The 16,669-nt window shown below is 40.3% G+C and overlaps 1 protein-coding gene across 1 annotated transcript; it reads left to right on the forward strand.

The window, feature by feature from the left end:
* The first annotated feature begins 14,879 nt into the window (after window positions 1-14,879).
* Window positions 14,880-15,848, forward strand: LOC102389997 (olfactory receptor 1013-like). Its single transcript, XM_006080710.4, has one exon. The coding sequence runs from the start codon at window positions 14,880-14,882 to the stop codon at window positions 15,813-15,815; it is 936 nt and encodes a 311-aa protein (XP_006080772.4). The 3' UTR covers window positions 15,816-15,848.
* Window positions 15,849-16,669: the final 821 nt, after the last annotated feature.

Below are 16,669 nucleotides of genomic sequence, written 5' to 3' on the forward strand. Positions count from 1 at the left end.
TACTGTAAAAACTAGAAGAAAACATAGAGGGAATTATCCTTGACATTGGCAATGATTTTTTGAATGTGGCACCAAAAGCCCAGAAATCAAAATATATAAAAATGTACAAGTGGACTATATCAAAATGCTTCTGCACAGCAAAGAAAACTGTTATCATAATGAAAAGACAACTTGTGTTTGGGAAAATATTTGCAAATCATACATCTGATAAGGAGTTCATGTCCAAATCATGCAAGGATCTCAAACATCCTAGTAGTAAAAAGTATCAAAGAAGTTGATTTAAAAAATGGGAAAAGGACTTGAATAGACATTTTTTTTCCCCAAGGAAGACATACAAATGACCAACAGATATATAAAAATATGCTCCACGTCACTAGTCATTAGGAAAGTGCAAATTAAAACCATAATGAGGTATGGACTCTTACTTGTTGGAATGACTATTGTCAAAAAGACAAAAGATAACAAGTGCAGTCAAAGATGTAGAGAAAAAGGACCCTCATACATTTTGGGGAAGGAAAATTGTCATAGGCTTTATGGAACAGAGTTTGGAGGTTTCTCTAAAAACTGAACTACCATATGACTCAGTAATTTTATTTCTGAATATGTATCCAAAGAAAATGAAATCAGTACATTGGACATTCTAAATGTCCATTGATGAATGAATGGATAAAGAAATTGTGATATATGTTTATCTATACCTATAATTTTAGAATGAAGGGAATCCTGCGTTTTGCAACAACATGGGTGAATCTGGAGGATAGTGTGCTCAGTCACTGAGCACAATTGTGTCCAACTCATTGCGACCCCATCAGCTGTAGCCCACCAGGCTCCTCTGTCCATGGGATTTCCCAGGCAAGAATACTGGAGTGGGTTACATTTCCTCCTTCAGGGGATCTTCCGGTCCCAGAGCTTGAACCCGTATCTCTTGTGTCTCCTGCATTGCAAGTGGATTCTTTATCACTAGTGCCAACTGGTAAGCCCCTAGAGGACATTATCCGAAGCAAATGAGCCAGGCATAAAAAGAGAAACACTGCAGGACCCCACTCACATGTGAAATCTCAAAAAGTCAAATTCATAGAAATGGTGAGTAGAGCGGGGACAGGGAGTTGTGGGAAACAGGGAGGTGTTTGTCAAAGTGTGTGAAGTTTCAGTTATGCAGGATGAATAAGTTTGAGAAACCCAAAGTGCTGCATGGTGATCATAGTTAATGATTATATTATATTGGAAACTTGCTAAGAGAGTAGATCTCAGGTGATCTCAACACAGGCACACACACCCCACACACACGATGATGATGTGAGAAGGTGGATGTGTTAATTAGCTTGGATATAGTACTCATTGCATTATATATCGGAGAAGGCAGTGGCACCCCACTCCAGTACTCTTGCCTGGAAAATCCCATGGGCAGAGGAGCCTGGTGGGCTGCAGTCCATGGGGTCGCGAAGAGTTGGACATGACTGAGTGTCTTCACTTTCACTTTTCACTTTCATGCATTGGAGAAGGAAATGGCAACCCACTCCAGTACTCTTGCCTGGAGAATCCCAGGGATGGGGGACCCTGGTGGGCTGCCGTCAATGGGGTCGCACAGAGTTGGACACAACTGAAGCGACTTAGCAGCAGCAGCAGCACTATATATATGTGTGTATCAAAACACTGTGTTTTACTTCTTGCATGCGTGCTCAGTCATATCTGACTCAGGGCAAAAATCACCTAGTGTTCTTGGGGGTTTGTGATTTACAGAAGATACAGGGAAATATACAACTGCAAATAAATGTAAATTATTCAGTATTATAAATACTACAAAGTTAGGATTCTAGATTATGGATACTTGGAAGGGTATGGATTCTATAAGTAACTAGGGCAGGAGAGCCTGGCTAAAGGACAGTGCTTTTGTTGAACACGTGTGAATTCTTTAAGCACAGTATTATTTTTAGACACCACAAGGTGGCAAGATTTCTCCAAGAAAAGCATATTTCCTTGTTATCCTGAAGTTGGACTGGGTATTGTATGACTGTACACATATGGACAAAAATAATTCTATAGAAAAATAAAAAATATCATTCATAAATGTCATTAATTGTATTTAATATGTTTATAAATAGAAGTAAATGATTCTTTTAAGTTTTTATTAGAATGTTATATTAATTCATGCCTGTTATTAAAGAGTCAAAATCCCTAGAGTATGTAGAAAGAAAATGAAAACTCCATTCAACTACCCCTTTACATTTAACCTGCCTCAGGTTCAACTTTCTTTTCAGATAACAATCACCTTCTTTCATCTTTTTAAATAGACTATTTTTTTTTAAGTTTAATTTCAGCATGAAATTTATTGGAAAGCACTGAAGATAAATCCTTTTAACAGATTGTTTTCCTTTTATATTTTCCTGCAAAAGACAGAGTATTATAATGTTGTTGTCTAGTCACTCAGCTGTGTCTGATTCTTTAGTGACTCCATAGTGAGCCTGCCAGGCTCCTCTGTCTATGGGATTGTCCAGGCAAGAATTCTGGGGTGAGTTGCCATTTCCCCCTCCAGGGGATCATCTGACCAAGGGATTGAACCCGTGTCTTCTGCATTGGCAGGCAGATTCTTTACCACTGAGCCACTTGGGAACCCTGGTGTTATAATATTTGCTTTCAATTACATTTCCATGATTGATTATGTTATCTTTCTTGAAGTCAGGGACTACATGTTTGTTTGCTTTTGATTTTTAAAATCAGCAATGCCTATTTGTCTTACCATTCATATATCTCTAATATTCTTGTCAGAGCACTACTTGATAAAATTTATGGAATTAGGTAGGAATTTCACATTACCAGAAAAACTGCCATTTCTCAGATTTTATGGCATCTTCCCTAAAGGATATGAAAAGCACCTCAGTGTTCAAAATAAAGAAATCAAACAATATTAATATTAATTCTAAAATTATATATTATCTATTTAAACAAGGTTCTAAACACTTTATGTGTTTTAACTTATTTTGCAAATTATTCATAGAATGCTTAAATACAGTTGCTATTTGTTGTTTTTAAAAACAATTTTACTTCTTAGAGAAATGTATATCTTATACACTTTTTATTTTAGTTATCTGAGGTTTAAGAAAGTTTCCCACTGCCCTAAGCAGGATTTTATCTCTTTCAATTGTTTGAGGTTTGAGTGAGATGATATCCATAAAATTATCAACCCTGTGCCTGGAATTCAGCAAGAACTTGCCATAGTAACCATTCTTTTTATTAAGTGTTGAGAGTCCAGGACAGATGTGGAGGGAATCCTGAGTTCTTGGTGCTGATGGTGCTTTGCACATGTGTCTTTTTGAATCATGGTTTTCTCAGTTACATGTTCAGTAGTGGTGATTCTATTTTTAGTTTTTTTTTTTTTTTTTTTTTAAGGGATCTCTATACTGTTCTTCAAGTAGCTGTATTAACTTACATTCCCATCAACCATGCAAGAGAACTCCCTTTCCTCCACACCCTCTCCAGCATTTATTGTTTGTAGGTTTTTTGATGATGGCCATTCTGATCAGTGTAGCTTTGATTTGCCTTTCTCCTGTATGGATATGAGAGTTGGACTACAAAGAAAGCTGAGAGCAGAAGAATTGATGCTTTTGAACTGGAGAAGACTCTTGAGAGTCCCTTGGACTGCAAGGAGATCCACCCAGTCCATCCTAAAGGAGATCAGTCCTGGGTGTTCATTGGAAGCACTGATGTTGAAGCTGAAACTCCAGTACTTTGGCCACCTGATGTGAAGGACCGACTCATTTGAAAAGACCCTGATACTGGGAAAGATTGAAGGTGGGAGGAGAAGGGGACAACAGAAGATGAGATGGTTGGATGGCCTCACTGACTCAATGGACATGAGTTTAAGGAAACTCCAGGAGTTGGTGATAGACAGGGAGGCCTGGTGTGCTGTAGTCCATGGGTTCACAAAGAGTCAGACATGACTAAGCGACTGAACTGAACTGAACTGAACTGCAGTGATGCTGAGCATCTTTTCTTATGTCTCTTGGCCATCGGTGTCTCTTAGACCTTCAGCCAATTTTTTGATTGGTTGTTTGTTTTTAGATAGTGAGTTGCATGAGTTCTTTGTATATATTGGAGATGAATCCTTGTCAGTACCTTGTACGGAATTGCACCTCGTTGGGAATCACCATTACAAAGAACAGTGAGTGATTCATACTATTTTTGCAAGATGGTGGGGGAATGCCAAATGGTTTAGGCTAATTTTCGACTTGAATTATGTGGCGTGACTAGAAACATGCAAGGTGGAGTAGCTTGCAAAAATATTGCAAGCTCAAGGAACAACATGCTCAAATCCAAGGAGAGGTGCTCATGGTGGAGGCTTTTCCAGGTAATAAGACAGATTTCTAAGGGTCTGCGCCATTGAAAGCATGGTGGTGATGACTAGCAGAAGACATGACTGGGAAGGAAGGCCATAATTTATGAGCCTTTTTGTGTCATGTAGGGAAGCATGAACTATTATCTTGTCAAGTTCCAAGACTGGTCCGAGGTTACTTAGAGGGACTGTGATTTACAGTAGCGTCATAAACAGAACTGAAGCAACTTAGCAGCAGCAGCAGCAGCAGCATAAACAGAAATATTTTTCTTTGATTGAGGTTCTGTTTATAGAAGTGTAAATGACTCAGCCTTAATTTGTCCAGCCTTGTACAGGGATCTCTTCTATTATGCAGCTTAGTTGGTAAAGAATCCACCTGCAATGCAGGAGGCCCCGGTTCAATTTCTGGGTTGGGAAGAACTGCTGGAGAAGGAACAGGCTACCCACTCCAGTATTCTCAGGCTTCTGTTGTGGCTCAGCTGGTAAAGAATCTGCCTGCAATGTGGGAGACCTGGGTTCAATCCCTGGATTGGGAGGATCCCTTGGAGAAGGGAAAGGCTACCCACTCCAGTGTTCTGGCCTAGAGAGTTCCATGGACTAGTCTATGAGGTTGCAAAGAGTCTGACACGGCTGAGCCACTTTCACATTCCCCTATTTTGCAAGAGTATTTCATAAATTTAAAAACACAATCAGTTATTATGACCTGTTCCTTTTTCCTCTCCTTCCAAAAAATGGCCCCTGTGCCTGACATAGTTACACTTAAGCAGCTTTGACCTCTTGCATTCTCTGAGTATATTGGCATGACTTGTTTAGTTGTGTCTGACTCTGTGATCCCATAGATTGTAGCCCACCAGGCTCCTCTGTCCATGGAATTCTCCAGGAAAGAATACTGGAGCTGGTTACCATTTTCTTCTCCAGGGGATCTTCCTAATCCATGGATAGAACCTGGATCTCCTGCATTGGCAGGGGTTCCTTATTATCTGAGCTACCAGGGAAGCCTCATTCTCAGAGTGGTCCTTAGGGATCCTAGGCACACAGTGACATTTTCTGCCCCTTTGCCTTAGTTCCCCTCCATCTTTTGTCTCAAGGTTGGGCATGTGTGGATGGCACTGAGGGGGTGTTTAGATAGAGGAGGGCTCTCCTATCTCACCTGCAGTGGTGAAAGCCTCCAAGTCACAGGATAGGAGTGCCGGGGTCCATCCCCAGCAGATCCAGGGAATTTGAAGGGGAGACGGCATCAGTGAAACAATAGCTTAATTAAGTATTAATTAGAAATATGAAGTGTGGTTAAATAGGGATAGCTCAGTAAGAAAGTTCATTGGAGAAAAGAGGCTGAATAGCTTGGTTTACACGGAAAACCAATAAAACTTCAAGCCAAGAAGCTTGCACCACCTACGTAGGCCACAGGCATCTTCCCGTTCTCCTGAGGGAGAGGAGACACTAAGGCCTCCCCGGTCAGATCTTAGAAGCCCAGGCAAAATTAATAGGCTTGGTGGGCCTCCACGCTCCAGATGGAAATTCAGCCAGAAGGTGAAAGAAAGAATGACATGGGGAGACCAAACTTCGGTGAGCAAGGCCTGTAGCTTTATTTTCAACAGGGGCTTTTATACCATAAGTTGCACATAGAGGATAATAGGGGGTGTGAAATCATGCAGTCAGCAGTCTTTGATCCTTTTTGAAACCAGGGTTTCTTTTCCACAAACTTATCGTATACAAATGGTTTAGGTGATTTACATCATCTTCTGGCCAGAAGGCCTGTTAACATTTTATGACTCTGATAAAGGTTTGTCAACCATAAGACTTATTTTTTTCTAAGAGTAATTATTTTAAAGTTTGGTGCCATCCTCCGAAGGTGTTAGATAAAGTTGCATTCCTATAGGGCAGAGGTGCAGTGGGTTTACAACAAAGGAAAGAATTTATTACCTTAAGGGTCTAAAGTTGCTAACACCAAGGCTACTACTTATTTTTTCTACATACCAACTATATTAATTAATACACATTCAAGGATACAAAACAGGGGATGTAGAAACTTGGCAGCAAGCATTGGCTCATCAATGAAATCTTCTACTAGTTTTATTTTGACAGCTTCTAACTCTCCGAGAGGCTCTAAGCTATTTGAATATCTTAAGCTTCCCGTGCCTCTCGCAGTTGGGAGACTGTAAACAATCGTATGCATAGCTGTAGGAGTCCAGGTAAACTTGTCAGGCAAGTTAGAGAGCTATCTGAGGGGTTTGGATTTAAACACTCCTATTATGCCCAGGAACTTTATTAATTGGAGCTGTAAGTTAACTCCTTTTCAGAGAGAGTGAGATGGTGGTGGGGGACAGCCCCCTGTAAAGTCAGAGGTGAGAGCACAAAGCAGTAAAGTAGGCAGACTCTGGTTTTGGGGGTAGATGCTCGAGAATATCCAGGGGGACTCCTGAGGCTCGATCCCCCCTTTGCGTATGCCGAGCCTCCTTCCTCATGACCTTTGCCACGGGCGGAGTTCCTCACTCTGGCTCCCGGCATAGGAGTGACTCATAGGTTTTGTAGAGACTCTAAGAGCACTTTGCCTGACCAAGTACTATTTCTTCCTTTTTCCTTCCAGGTCTCAGATGTGAATACTTGAGTACATCATCAAAAGGTATTTTTTAAAAATGGACAAAAAGTTTTATATATTTAAGGTGTACAACATGACGCTTTGATATACATATACATTGGGACATGATTATCACAATTAAGCTAATTAACACATTCATTACTTCATATAGTTACCATTTTTTTGTGAGTGATAAGAGCACTGAAGATTTACTCTCTTAGCAAATTTCAAGTATATGATATACTTGTTTTCTACAGTACTTTTTAAAAATTAGTTTTAATTGGAGGATGATTGCTTTACAGTGTTGTTTGTTTCTGCCATAAATGGACATGAAGCAGCCATAGATATGCCTCCATCCCCCTACTCTTGCACCTCCCTCTCACTTCCCCACACCATTCCACCTCCCCACCCCATCACGCCTCCTCAGCCCATCCCACCCCACCCCTGTAGGTTGTCACAGAGCCCCACACCCCTTTAGCTTGTCACAGAGCACGGGGTTGAGCTGCCAATGTCATACAGCAGATTCCCACTGGCTGTCTATTTTGCATATGGTAATGCATATGGTAATGTATATGCTTCCATGCTCCCCTCTCAATTTGCTCCACCCCCTCCTGTCCCCACTGTGTCCACAGGTCTGTTCTCTATGCCTGTGTCTCTGCTGCTGCCTGCAGAGATGCAGAGGAGCCTGGCGGGCTCCAGTCCATGGAGTCAAAAAAGCTGGACATGGCTGAGCGTGTGAGCACATAGGTTCATCAGTACCATTTTTCTGGAGCCCATATATATGCATTAATATACAATGCTTGTTTTTCCCTTTCTGACTTACTTCACTCTGTTTAGAAGGTTTAGGTTCATTCACCTCCTTAGAACTGACTCAAATGTGTTCCTTTTAGTGACTGAATAATATTCCATTGTGTATATGTACCACAGCCTCTTTATCCATTCATCTGTTGATGGGCATCTAGGTTGCTTCCTGGCTATTGTAAATAGTGCTGCAATGAACACTGGGCTACGTGTGTACTTGCATTAGTATTTATTACAGCCATCATGCTGTACATTGGATCCTCAAAGCTTCTGGATCTTTAAACTGAAAAGCTGTCCTCTTGGACCAAAGTCCTCTCATTTGCAGCAATGCCCAGTCCATGACAACCACTCTTGAATTCTACTGTTTTGATTTAACATATAAGTGATATTCTGCCGTATTTTTTTCTGCGTCTGGATCTTTCACTTTGCAATATGCCCTCCAGGTTCATCCACATAGCAAGGTTTCCCTCTTTCTTCTGGCTGAATAATAATAGACTTTATCTACAATATTCTACAAGTCACCTCTGTCTGCTCCCATGCTCTGGGATCAGATTTTCATGATTAATCTCTTTTCCCTCCAAGGCTGAGTGTTGTGCAAGGACACTCTCTTGTTCTTTGTGTAAATTTGAATTTATGTGCCCACGTTTGTGTTATCCTTATACTTCGTGAAATAGCAAGAATTAAAATAGGCACACAGCCTAAGCTTACCCATAGCCATACCTGTTTCAATTCTGGAGGAAATGAGGAAACAATGTGATATGTTTTAAAGCACTGGAGTAAAAATATGACACAAGATTCTAGAGAATTATTAGAGCAGCTGTGAAGAGGAAGGATTCAAAGCAGGAGCCACCAGGAGCCAGAAGTTTAGTGCCAGGAGAATCCCAGGGACGGGAGCCTGGTGGGCTGCCGTCTATGGGGTCGCACAGAGTCGGACACGACTGACGTGACTTGGTAGTTGGTAGTGAAGAGGAAGGATTCAAAGCAGAAGCCAGAAGTTCAGTGCCAGCACAGTAGTCTAAGCATGAAGCAGGCGGCAGCCAGATGGGGAGGGTGTTTTTGAGATAATGCGTTGCAGTAGGTTTAACAAGAGGTGTAGGAACTGAAAACTGAAAGAAAAAATAGATATAAGAGAAAATTCTGGGGGGAAATCAGACAAAACCTGCTGTTTTCATGTAAATAGTCTACTTGGATTTCCATATAGGATATTGTATAAGCTGGCAAACGACAGCCCCTCCCCTCCAGTTGGGGAAGTAGAAGTAAAAACAGTTCCATATATAAATTTTTAATATATTATTATAAGCTGTTATGAAATTATGAAAGCATTCTCCAGAAAGATTTTTTTTTTTAATTTGGAATGTCTACAGACATTGTGCATGTGTATGCTTTTTCATGTCTAACTCTTTGTTAGACAAAGACTAACAAACAGTCTCCATGTTCTGTAGCCTGCCAGGCTCCCCTGTCCAGGGATTCTCCATGCAAGAATACTGGAATGGGTTGCCATTCCCTTCTCCAGGGATATTCCCAACTCAGGGATTGAACTTGTGTCTCTTACATTGGCATGCAGATTTTGAGACCCATGTGGTCTTTTTTTTTTTTTTTTAATTTAATTGTATTTTATTTTTTAACTTTACAATATTGTATTGGTTTTGCCATGTGGTCTTTTATTTAAAATTTATTTATTTTAATTGGAGGCTAATTACTTTACAAATTGTAGTGGATTTTGCCATACATTGACATGAATCCACATATTTGAGGCTTTGCGTCTCTGAGGTGCTGAATTAAGGCTGTTTCAACCAAGGTACTCTTGCCTGGCACATCCCATGGACGGAGGAGCCTGGTGGGCTGCAGTCCATGGGGTCGCTACGAGTCGGACATGACTGAGTGACTTCCCTTTCACTTTTCACTTTCATGCATTGGAGAAGGAAATGGCAACCCACTCCAGTGTTCTTGCCTGGAGAATCCCTGGGACGGGGGAGCCTGGTGGGCTGCCGTCTATGGGGTTGCACAGAGTCGGACACGACTGAAGCAACTTAACAGCAGCAGCAGCAACCAAGGTAGGAAAAGTTGCAAGCTGTAACCAAATGCAAAACTACTGGAATACAATTGCTAATTAAATTAAGAAGAGTTTCTAAGGTGACACTGACAGGGACAGGGAGTAAAAACAGAAAGGAACAAGGCTTTTACCCTCTTCTAGCTTGCTAGCCTCCTTCACCATGTGTTCAGCTCCCTTAGTATAACTTCCAGGCAAACTTCCCAGGTCTTGCATGAAAATTTGCATAATCCCACTGCTCTTCAGGTGTGTAGCAGAGTAGTCCTTGTACTCTCCCTCTGAGTTCTGCTTGGATATTATCTCTTGTACTTGGAAGCAAGGAAAGATATTGTATGATTTCTATTTCATTATTGTAATTGATCTTCAGTAGCTAATTTGTGTGCAACTCTTCGCAACCCCATGGACTGCAGCAGCCAGGGTTCCCTTTCTTTCTCTATCTCCTGGAGTTTGCTCAGACTTGTGTCCATTGAGTTGGTGATGCCATGCAACCATCACCTCCTCTGTCACTGTGGTGGTGGTTGAGTCTCTAAGTCGTGTCCGACTCTTGTGACCCCATGGACTGTAGCCCGCCAGGCTCCTCTGTCCATGGGATTCTCCAGGCAAGAATACTGGAGTGGGTTGCCATGCTCTTCTCCAGCAGATCGTCCCAATCCAGGAACCGAACTCGGGTCTCCTGCGTTGCAGGCAGTTTGTTAACCGGCTGAGCCATGGGCTACAAATAATTCTTGAGCATTGGTTGTGTGCTTTGGGCTACTCCTTTCTTCCAAACTCTTTTATCACAAATGGATGCACAAAAGTCACAAAGCTGAAGGGTTTTACAGATTAACCGGGCCAATTATATTGATGATGAGAGTTCTCTTCCTACTTCATCCCAGAGAGATAACTGGGATTAAAATTGGTCACTTGGCACCAGGACAGCACGTGGCATGTTCTTTGCTTGTAGCAGCAAATCCCAAAGGGATTCTCAGGCTTATATTTTCTCCCAGTATTGTTATCTTTGGAAACAGGATTCCTGTGGAGTGAATAGAAGGCACTTTTTATTCTAAGGTAATCTGAAAAAATTTGGGCTTTAGTTGAAATTAAAGTGAGAAAACTATAATTCACAAAGCAACTACCTTGTTGAATTGACCAGGCAAAAAAGGTCAGTAAATCACCATATGGGCAAAAACAAAACACTTTACAATAGAATCAAATAATAATATAATTCCATTTCAAGAAATACAGTAAGGTTTTCTTTCCTATAGTTATAATTGATGAAGAAAGCTGAAAGAAAGAAGTGAAGTCACTCAGTTGTGTCCGACTCTTTGCAATCTCATGGACTGTAGCCTGCCAGGCTCCTTCATCCATGGGATTTTCCAGGCAAGAATACTGGAGTGGGTTGCCATTTCCTTCCCCAGGGCATCTTCCTAACCCAGGGATCAAACCCTGGCCTCCCACACTGCAGGCAGACTGAAATGCCTTCAAATGTCTTTTCTTTCATTCTTGTTCTCCTTTTCAGTGAAACAGATAATTAGATGTATACTTTGTGGATGTTTTCATTCTCATAAACCCTGAGTAGTTGCATGTAGCTCTGTGTGGCCCAATGTCTCCCTTTATCTTGTAGTAAGCTGATCCATCCTTAATGTTGGTAAGAGTATAGAAATACTAATATTGGTCAATATTTTCATGACTTTGAAATGTTTCTTTTTGTATGTTGTGAAGTTCATTGGATAGAAGCTCTTTAAGAGAAAGAGAAAACTTTTATATGTCTATCAATCTAGCTCTATGTATATCTATATCTTTGTCTATATTTATATCTATTTCCATATATAATATATCAATCTATACTTATAGTTCTATATATATTTCACTTTTTAACATCTAAGAATAACATATAAAATACAGATATAGATTAATATATTTAGGCATTTCTTTGGGATCGTATTATGCTATTATAACTACAACTCAAGAAGTACCTGATTAAATTATCAAACTGAATGACACAGATTGCAAACACATTAACCCTGGTGAGGACTGGGAGATCACAAAGACCTCAGATTCTTTTGGATAGCCACCCCCAGAACCACCTACCTCTTAAATGGGTCTCCTGATAATGAGAGATGTTTTAGAGATGAGGAGAGATATTCTGTGGGAAAAAAGTTTCTGAGTGTTCCTTCTAACAAGGCATGCAGCCAGCTTTAAGTCTAAGAATGAATGGCAAGTAAGGGTACCTCAAAAATCTCTCTCTTGTGTTTTTATATATAAGATTATTGTGTAATATATTATGAGGGCTTCCTTGGTAGCTCAGTGGTAAAGAATCGGCCTGCAATGCAGGAGATGCAGGTTTGATTCCTGGGTTGGGAAGATCCCCTGGAAGGGGGCATGACAACTTGCACCAGTATTCTTGCCTGGAGAATTCCATGGACAGAGGAGCCTGGCAGGCTATAGTCTGTGGGGTCGCAAAGAGTTGGACACAATTGAGTGACTAACACTTTCACTAAAGTCTCACTGAATTGAGAAGGTAGGTGAGAAAATAAAGCTTTAGAGGTTATCATTTTATTTCAAATGGCAACAACCAACTCAGATCAGAATCCAGATTTATTGATTCTTGATCTTAAGCAGCTTCCAGGAAGATGCTTTGTTAAAAAGGATCGTGGCTCCTGGCACTCCTGAAATTCTAAAAGAATGGAAACATTATTTACTCCAATCCTCGTTTGCTTATTCTGAATAAATTCTACTTTGATAATAAAAGTAGCATTAACATTTTTAATTAAAATTATGGATTCCATTCATCAAAAAGATACAGTTTCAAGAGAGCAATTATTTATATTTTTTAGCTTAAATCCATCACCTAAAGCTTCCTAGGTGGTTCAGTGGTAAAGAATCTGCCTGCCAATGCAGGAGATGTAAGATATGCAGGTTCCATCCCTGGGTCAGGAAGATCTCCTGGAGAAGAAAATGGCAACCCATTCCAATATTCTTGCCTGGGAGATTCCATGGACAGAGGAGCCTGGCAGACTACACAGTACATGGGGTCACAAAGAGTCAAACGCAACTGAGTGTGCACACTCATGCACACACACACACACACACACACACTCATCACCTAAAAATATATATTTTATTTTTTCTTGAGTATAAGAGGTTTTGAAAGCCTTGGCTCTAATAGAAATATATCCATGCCTGTTCAGAGCCCTGAAAATCCTGATTTAGCCCTTTTTTGATTGTGCTATGTGGTGTTATGTTTCTTGCAAGTTGTACCATAGACAAGCCGAGATGGTTCTTCCCCCATTGCTGGTGGCAGAAATGCTTCTACTTTCGAAGGAAAGAAGACTATTAGAGGTTGAATTCTTTAATTTCATGTATTAAATGATCATAAACTGGGTGGCCTAAAGCAGCAAGAATTTATTCTCTCATAGTTCTGGAGCTCAGAACTCAATAGCACTAGGTTAAAATCCGGGTGTCCACAGAGGCACAATCCACCCAGAGACTCTAGTGGAGCTTCTCTTTCTTGTCTCTTAGGCTTTGTGAGGTTGCTGGCATTCCCTGTGGTCGTATCACTCTGAACTCTGCTTCTCTGGTCACACTGTTCCATCTCTGGGGTCTGTGGTCAAATCCCTCTCTACCTCCTTTCTATAAGGATATCTGTGGTTGGATTTAGGGCCCACACTGGTAAATTTCTTATTTCAAAATTCTTAATTTTTAACTTAATGATCCTTTCCCCATAAAGTACATCCCCATGCACCAGCAATTAGTAAAACACTAATTTGAAAAGATACGTGAATCCCAATGTTCCCAGCAGCACTATCTACAAAAGACAAGATAAGGAAGCAATGCAAGTGCCCAGCAACAGATGAATGGGTAAAGATGTAATATACCTATGTACATAGCAGAATATTGCTAGCTACAAAAATTAATGAAAGTCTGCCATTTACAACAATGTAGATTAATCTAGAAAATACTAAGTGAAGTAAGATGAAGATAAATACTGTATGGCATCACATATGTAGAATTTAATAAGTAATACAAATGAATATATATGCAAAACAGAAATAGACTTACAGCTACAAGAAACAAACTAGTGGTTACCAATGGGGAAACGAAGGTAAAGGGACAAATTAGGGATATGGGATTAAGAGATACAAATTACTATATACAAAATAGATAAGCAACAAAGATACAATGTATAGCACAGAGAATCATAGCAAGTATCTTGTAATAATTTTAATAGCATATAATCTGTAAAAATGCTGAATCATTATGCTGTACACTTGAAATTAATGTAATAATGCAAATCAACTAAACTTCAACTTTAAGAAAAAGAACTTGAACATCTTAATGGGCCATATTCTGCCCACCACATTCCCCCAAATCATTCAGTTTGATAAGTTTAGTTTTTTGTTTTTAATTCTTATTTCTGTAGGAAATTAAACCACATTTTGAACACAATTATCCATTGATTAATATTTTAACTTCCTTTCAGCATGCATTTGATGTCATACATACATAGATATGGTTTCAAATTCCTATTATCTAAGTAAACCTATTGTATTATTCAAGTTATACATTTTATTATTAATTTTTTAAACTTTATTTTTAGCTGTTTTATTGGTTTTGTGGATAAAAAGTTAAATAAAATATAAGTATTGCCTTCAAAGAAACTAGCATAAATGCACTTTCAAGGTTATTCCAAAGTGTGGCCAGACTAATAAAAGTATGCTTCTTCCAGTAATTCATTAGAAAAAACAAAGATTTAAGAGCTTAAATGCAAACTCCCTTTTTTATGTCTTCCACGTGCTCCCCAATCACTCTAGCTGCAAACAAAAAAGAAGATGAACAAATTACCATCTCTCAAAAGGAGAATGATTAGAAAAAAGCATATGGTGACAAACTATATTATGTTCATAATCTGGTCTTTCAAGGCAGCATAGAAAGATTTCACAGTTTTCTAACAGGAATAATTTCCAGTTCAGCATAAACAATTTTTTTTAAATGAACATGGTATATGCATCAGTTGAGTATTAAACAATCTAAAATGACATATAATGGGGAAGCTGATAACATCAATACCTTAAATCATGACATATTGATCATTTTTTTACAGAAAGGAATGAAAAAAAAAAAAAAACAACTCAGACTCAATGGATGAAAAAAATTATACCACGGTGAAGGAGTTCATACTTTTAGGATTTACGACAGACCCGTGTTTACAGAGAGTTCTCTTTTATATCTTCCTCATCATATATATCAGCAGTCTTTTAGGGAACATCACCCTGATTTCTCTGATCTGTGCTGATTCTCGGCTCCACACACCCATGTATTTCTTCATTGGGAATCTTTCGTACCTGGATCTCTGGTATGCTTCCGTCTATGCCCCCCAAATCCTAATGACCTGCATCTCTGACGACAAGCGCATCTCTTTTGCTGGCTGCCTAGCTCAGTTCTTCTTCTCCGCTGGACTGGCCTACAGCGAGTGTTACCTGTTGGCTGCCATGGCTTATGACCGCTATGTGGCCGTCTCTAACCCGCTGCTTTACTCCCAGGCCATGTCCCCAAATTTATGTGTCAGTCTTCTTGCAGCTTCCTACTTTAGTGGCTTTGTGAACTCAACCATCATCACCAGTGAGACATTTACCTTGAGCTTCTGCAGGAACAACATCATTGATGATTTCTTCTGTGACCTGCCCCCCCTTGTCAAGTTGGCCTGTGATGTGAAGGAAAGCTACCAGTCTGTGCTGTATTTCATACTTGCCTCCAACGTCATCACTCCTGCTGTGCTTATCCTTGCCTCCTATTTCTTCATCATTGCTGCCCTCTTGAAGATCCGCTCCACCCAAGGCCGCTTGAAGGCCTTCTCCACCAGTGGCTCTCACCTGACAGCTGTCACCTTGTACTGTGGGTCAATTCTCTTCATTTACTCCCGGCCAAGCACGAGCTATGCCCTGGAGAGGGATAAAGTGGTGTCTGTGTTCTACACAGTGGTGATTCCCTTGTTGAATCCCTTGATCTATAGCTTAAGAAATAAAGATGTTAAAGATGCCTTGAGGAAAATGTTAGATAGAGCAAAGTTTCTTTAGCAAAGGCTTTGTAAACAGTAGATATAATGGTTATCTGAGTTAAATTCACCCATTCCAGTCCATTTTAGTTCGCTGATTCCTAGAATGTCGATGTTCAGTCTTGCCATCTCCTGTTTGACCACTTCCAATTTGCCTTGATTCATGGACCTAACATTCCAGGTTCCTATGCAATATTGCTCTTTACAGCATCAGACCTTGCTTCTATCACCAGTCACATCCACAACTGGGTATTGTTTTTGCTTTGGCTCCATCCCTTCATCATTTCTGGAGTTATTTCTCCACTGATCTCCAGTAGTGTATTGGAAACCTACCGACCTGGGGAGTTCCTCTTTCAATATCCTATCATTTTGCTTTTTCATACTGTTCATGGGGTTCTCAAGGCAAGAATACTGAAGTGGTTTGCCATGGGAGAAGATACTTGAGAGTCCCTTGGACTGCAAGGAGATCCAACCAGTCCATCCTAAAGATCAGTCCTGGGTGTTCATTGGAAGGACTGATGCTGAAGCTGAAACTCCAATATTTTGGCCACCTGATGGGAAGAGTTGACTCATTGGAAAAGACTCTGATGCTGGGAGGGATTGGGGGCAGGCGGAGAAGGGGACGACAGAGAATGAGATGGCTGGATGGCATCACTGACTCGATGGGCATGAGTTTGAGTGAACTCTGGGAGTTGGTGATGGACAGGGAGGCCTGGTGTCCTGCAGTTCATGGGGTCGCAAAGAGTCAGACACAACTGAGTGACTGAACTGAACTGAACTGAACTTGGAAAACAGAGTGGGTTTTTTTTTTTTTTTTTGCTTGTTTTGTGTTTTGCAGATTAGTTTCTATTTTATTGATAACAGTCTGTAAATCTC

The sequence above is a fragment of the Bubalus bubalis genome, chromosome 16 (assembly GCF_019923935.1).
Source record: "Bubalus bubalis isolate 160015118507 breed Murrah chromosome 16, NDDB_SH_1, whole genome shotgun sequence".
In the NCBI taxonomy this organism is placed as follows: Eukaryota; Metazoa; Chordata; class Mammalia; order Artiodactyla; family Bovidae; genus Bubalus; species Bubalus bubalis.

Excerpts from the sequence above, each read along its gene's own strand:
- LOC102389997 (XM_006080710.4), top strand. The coding sequence starts at position 14,880 with ATGGATGAAAAAAATTATACCACGGTGAAGGAGTTCATACTTTTAGGA.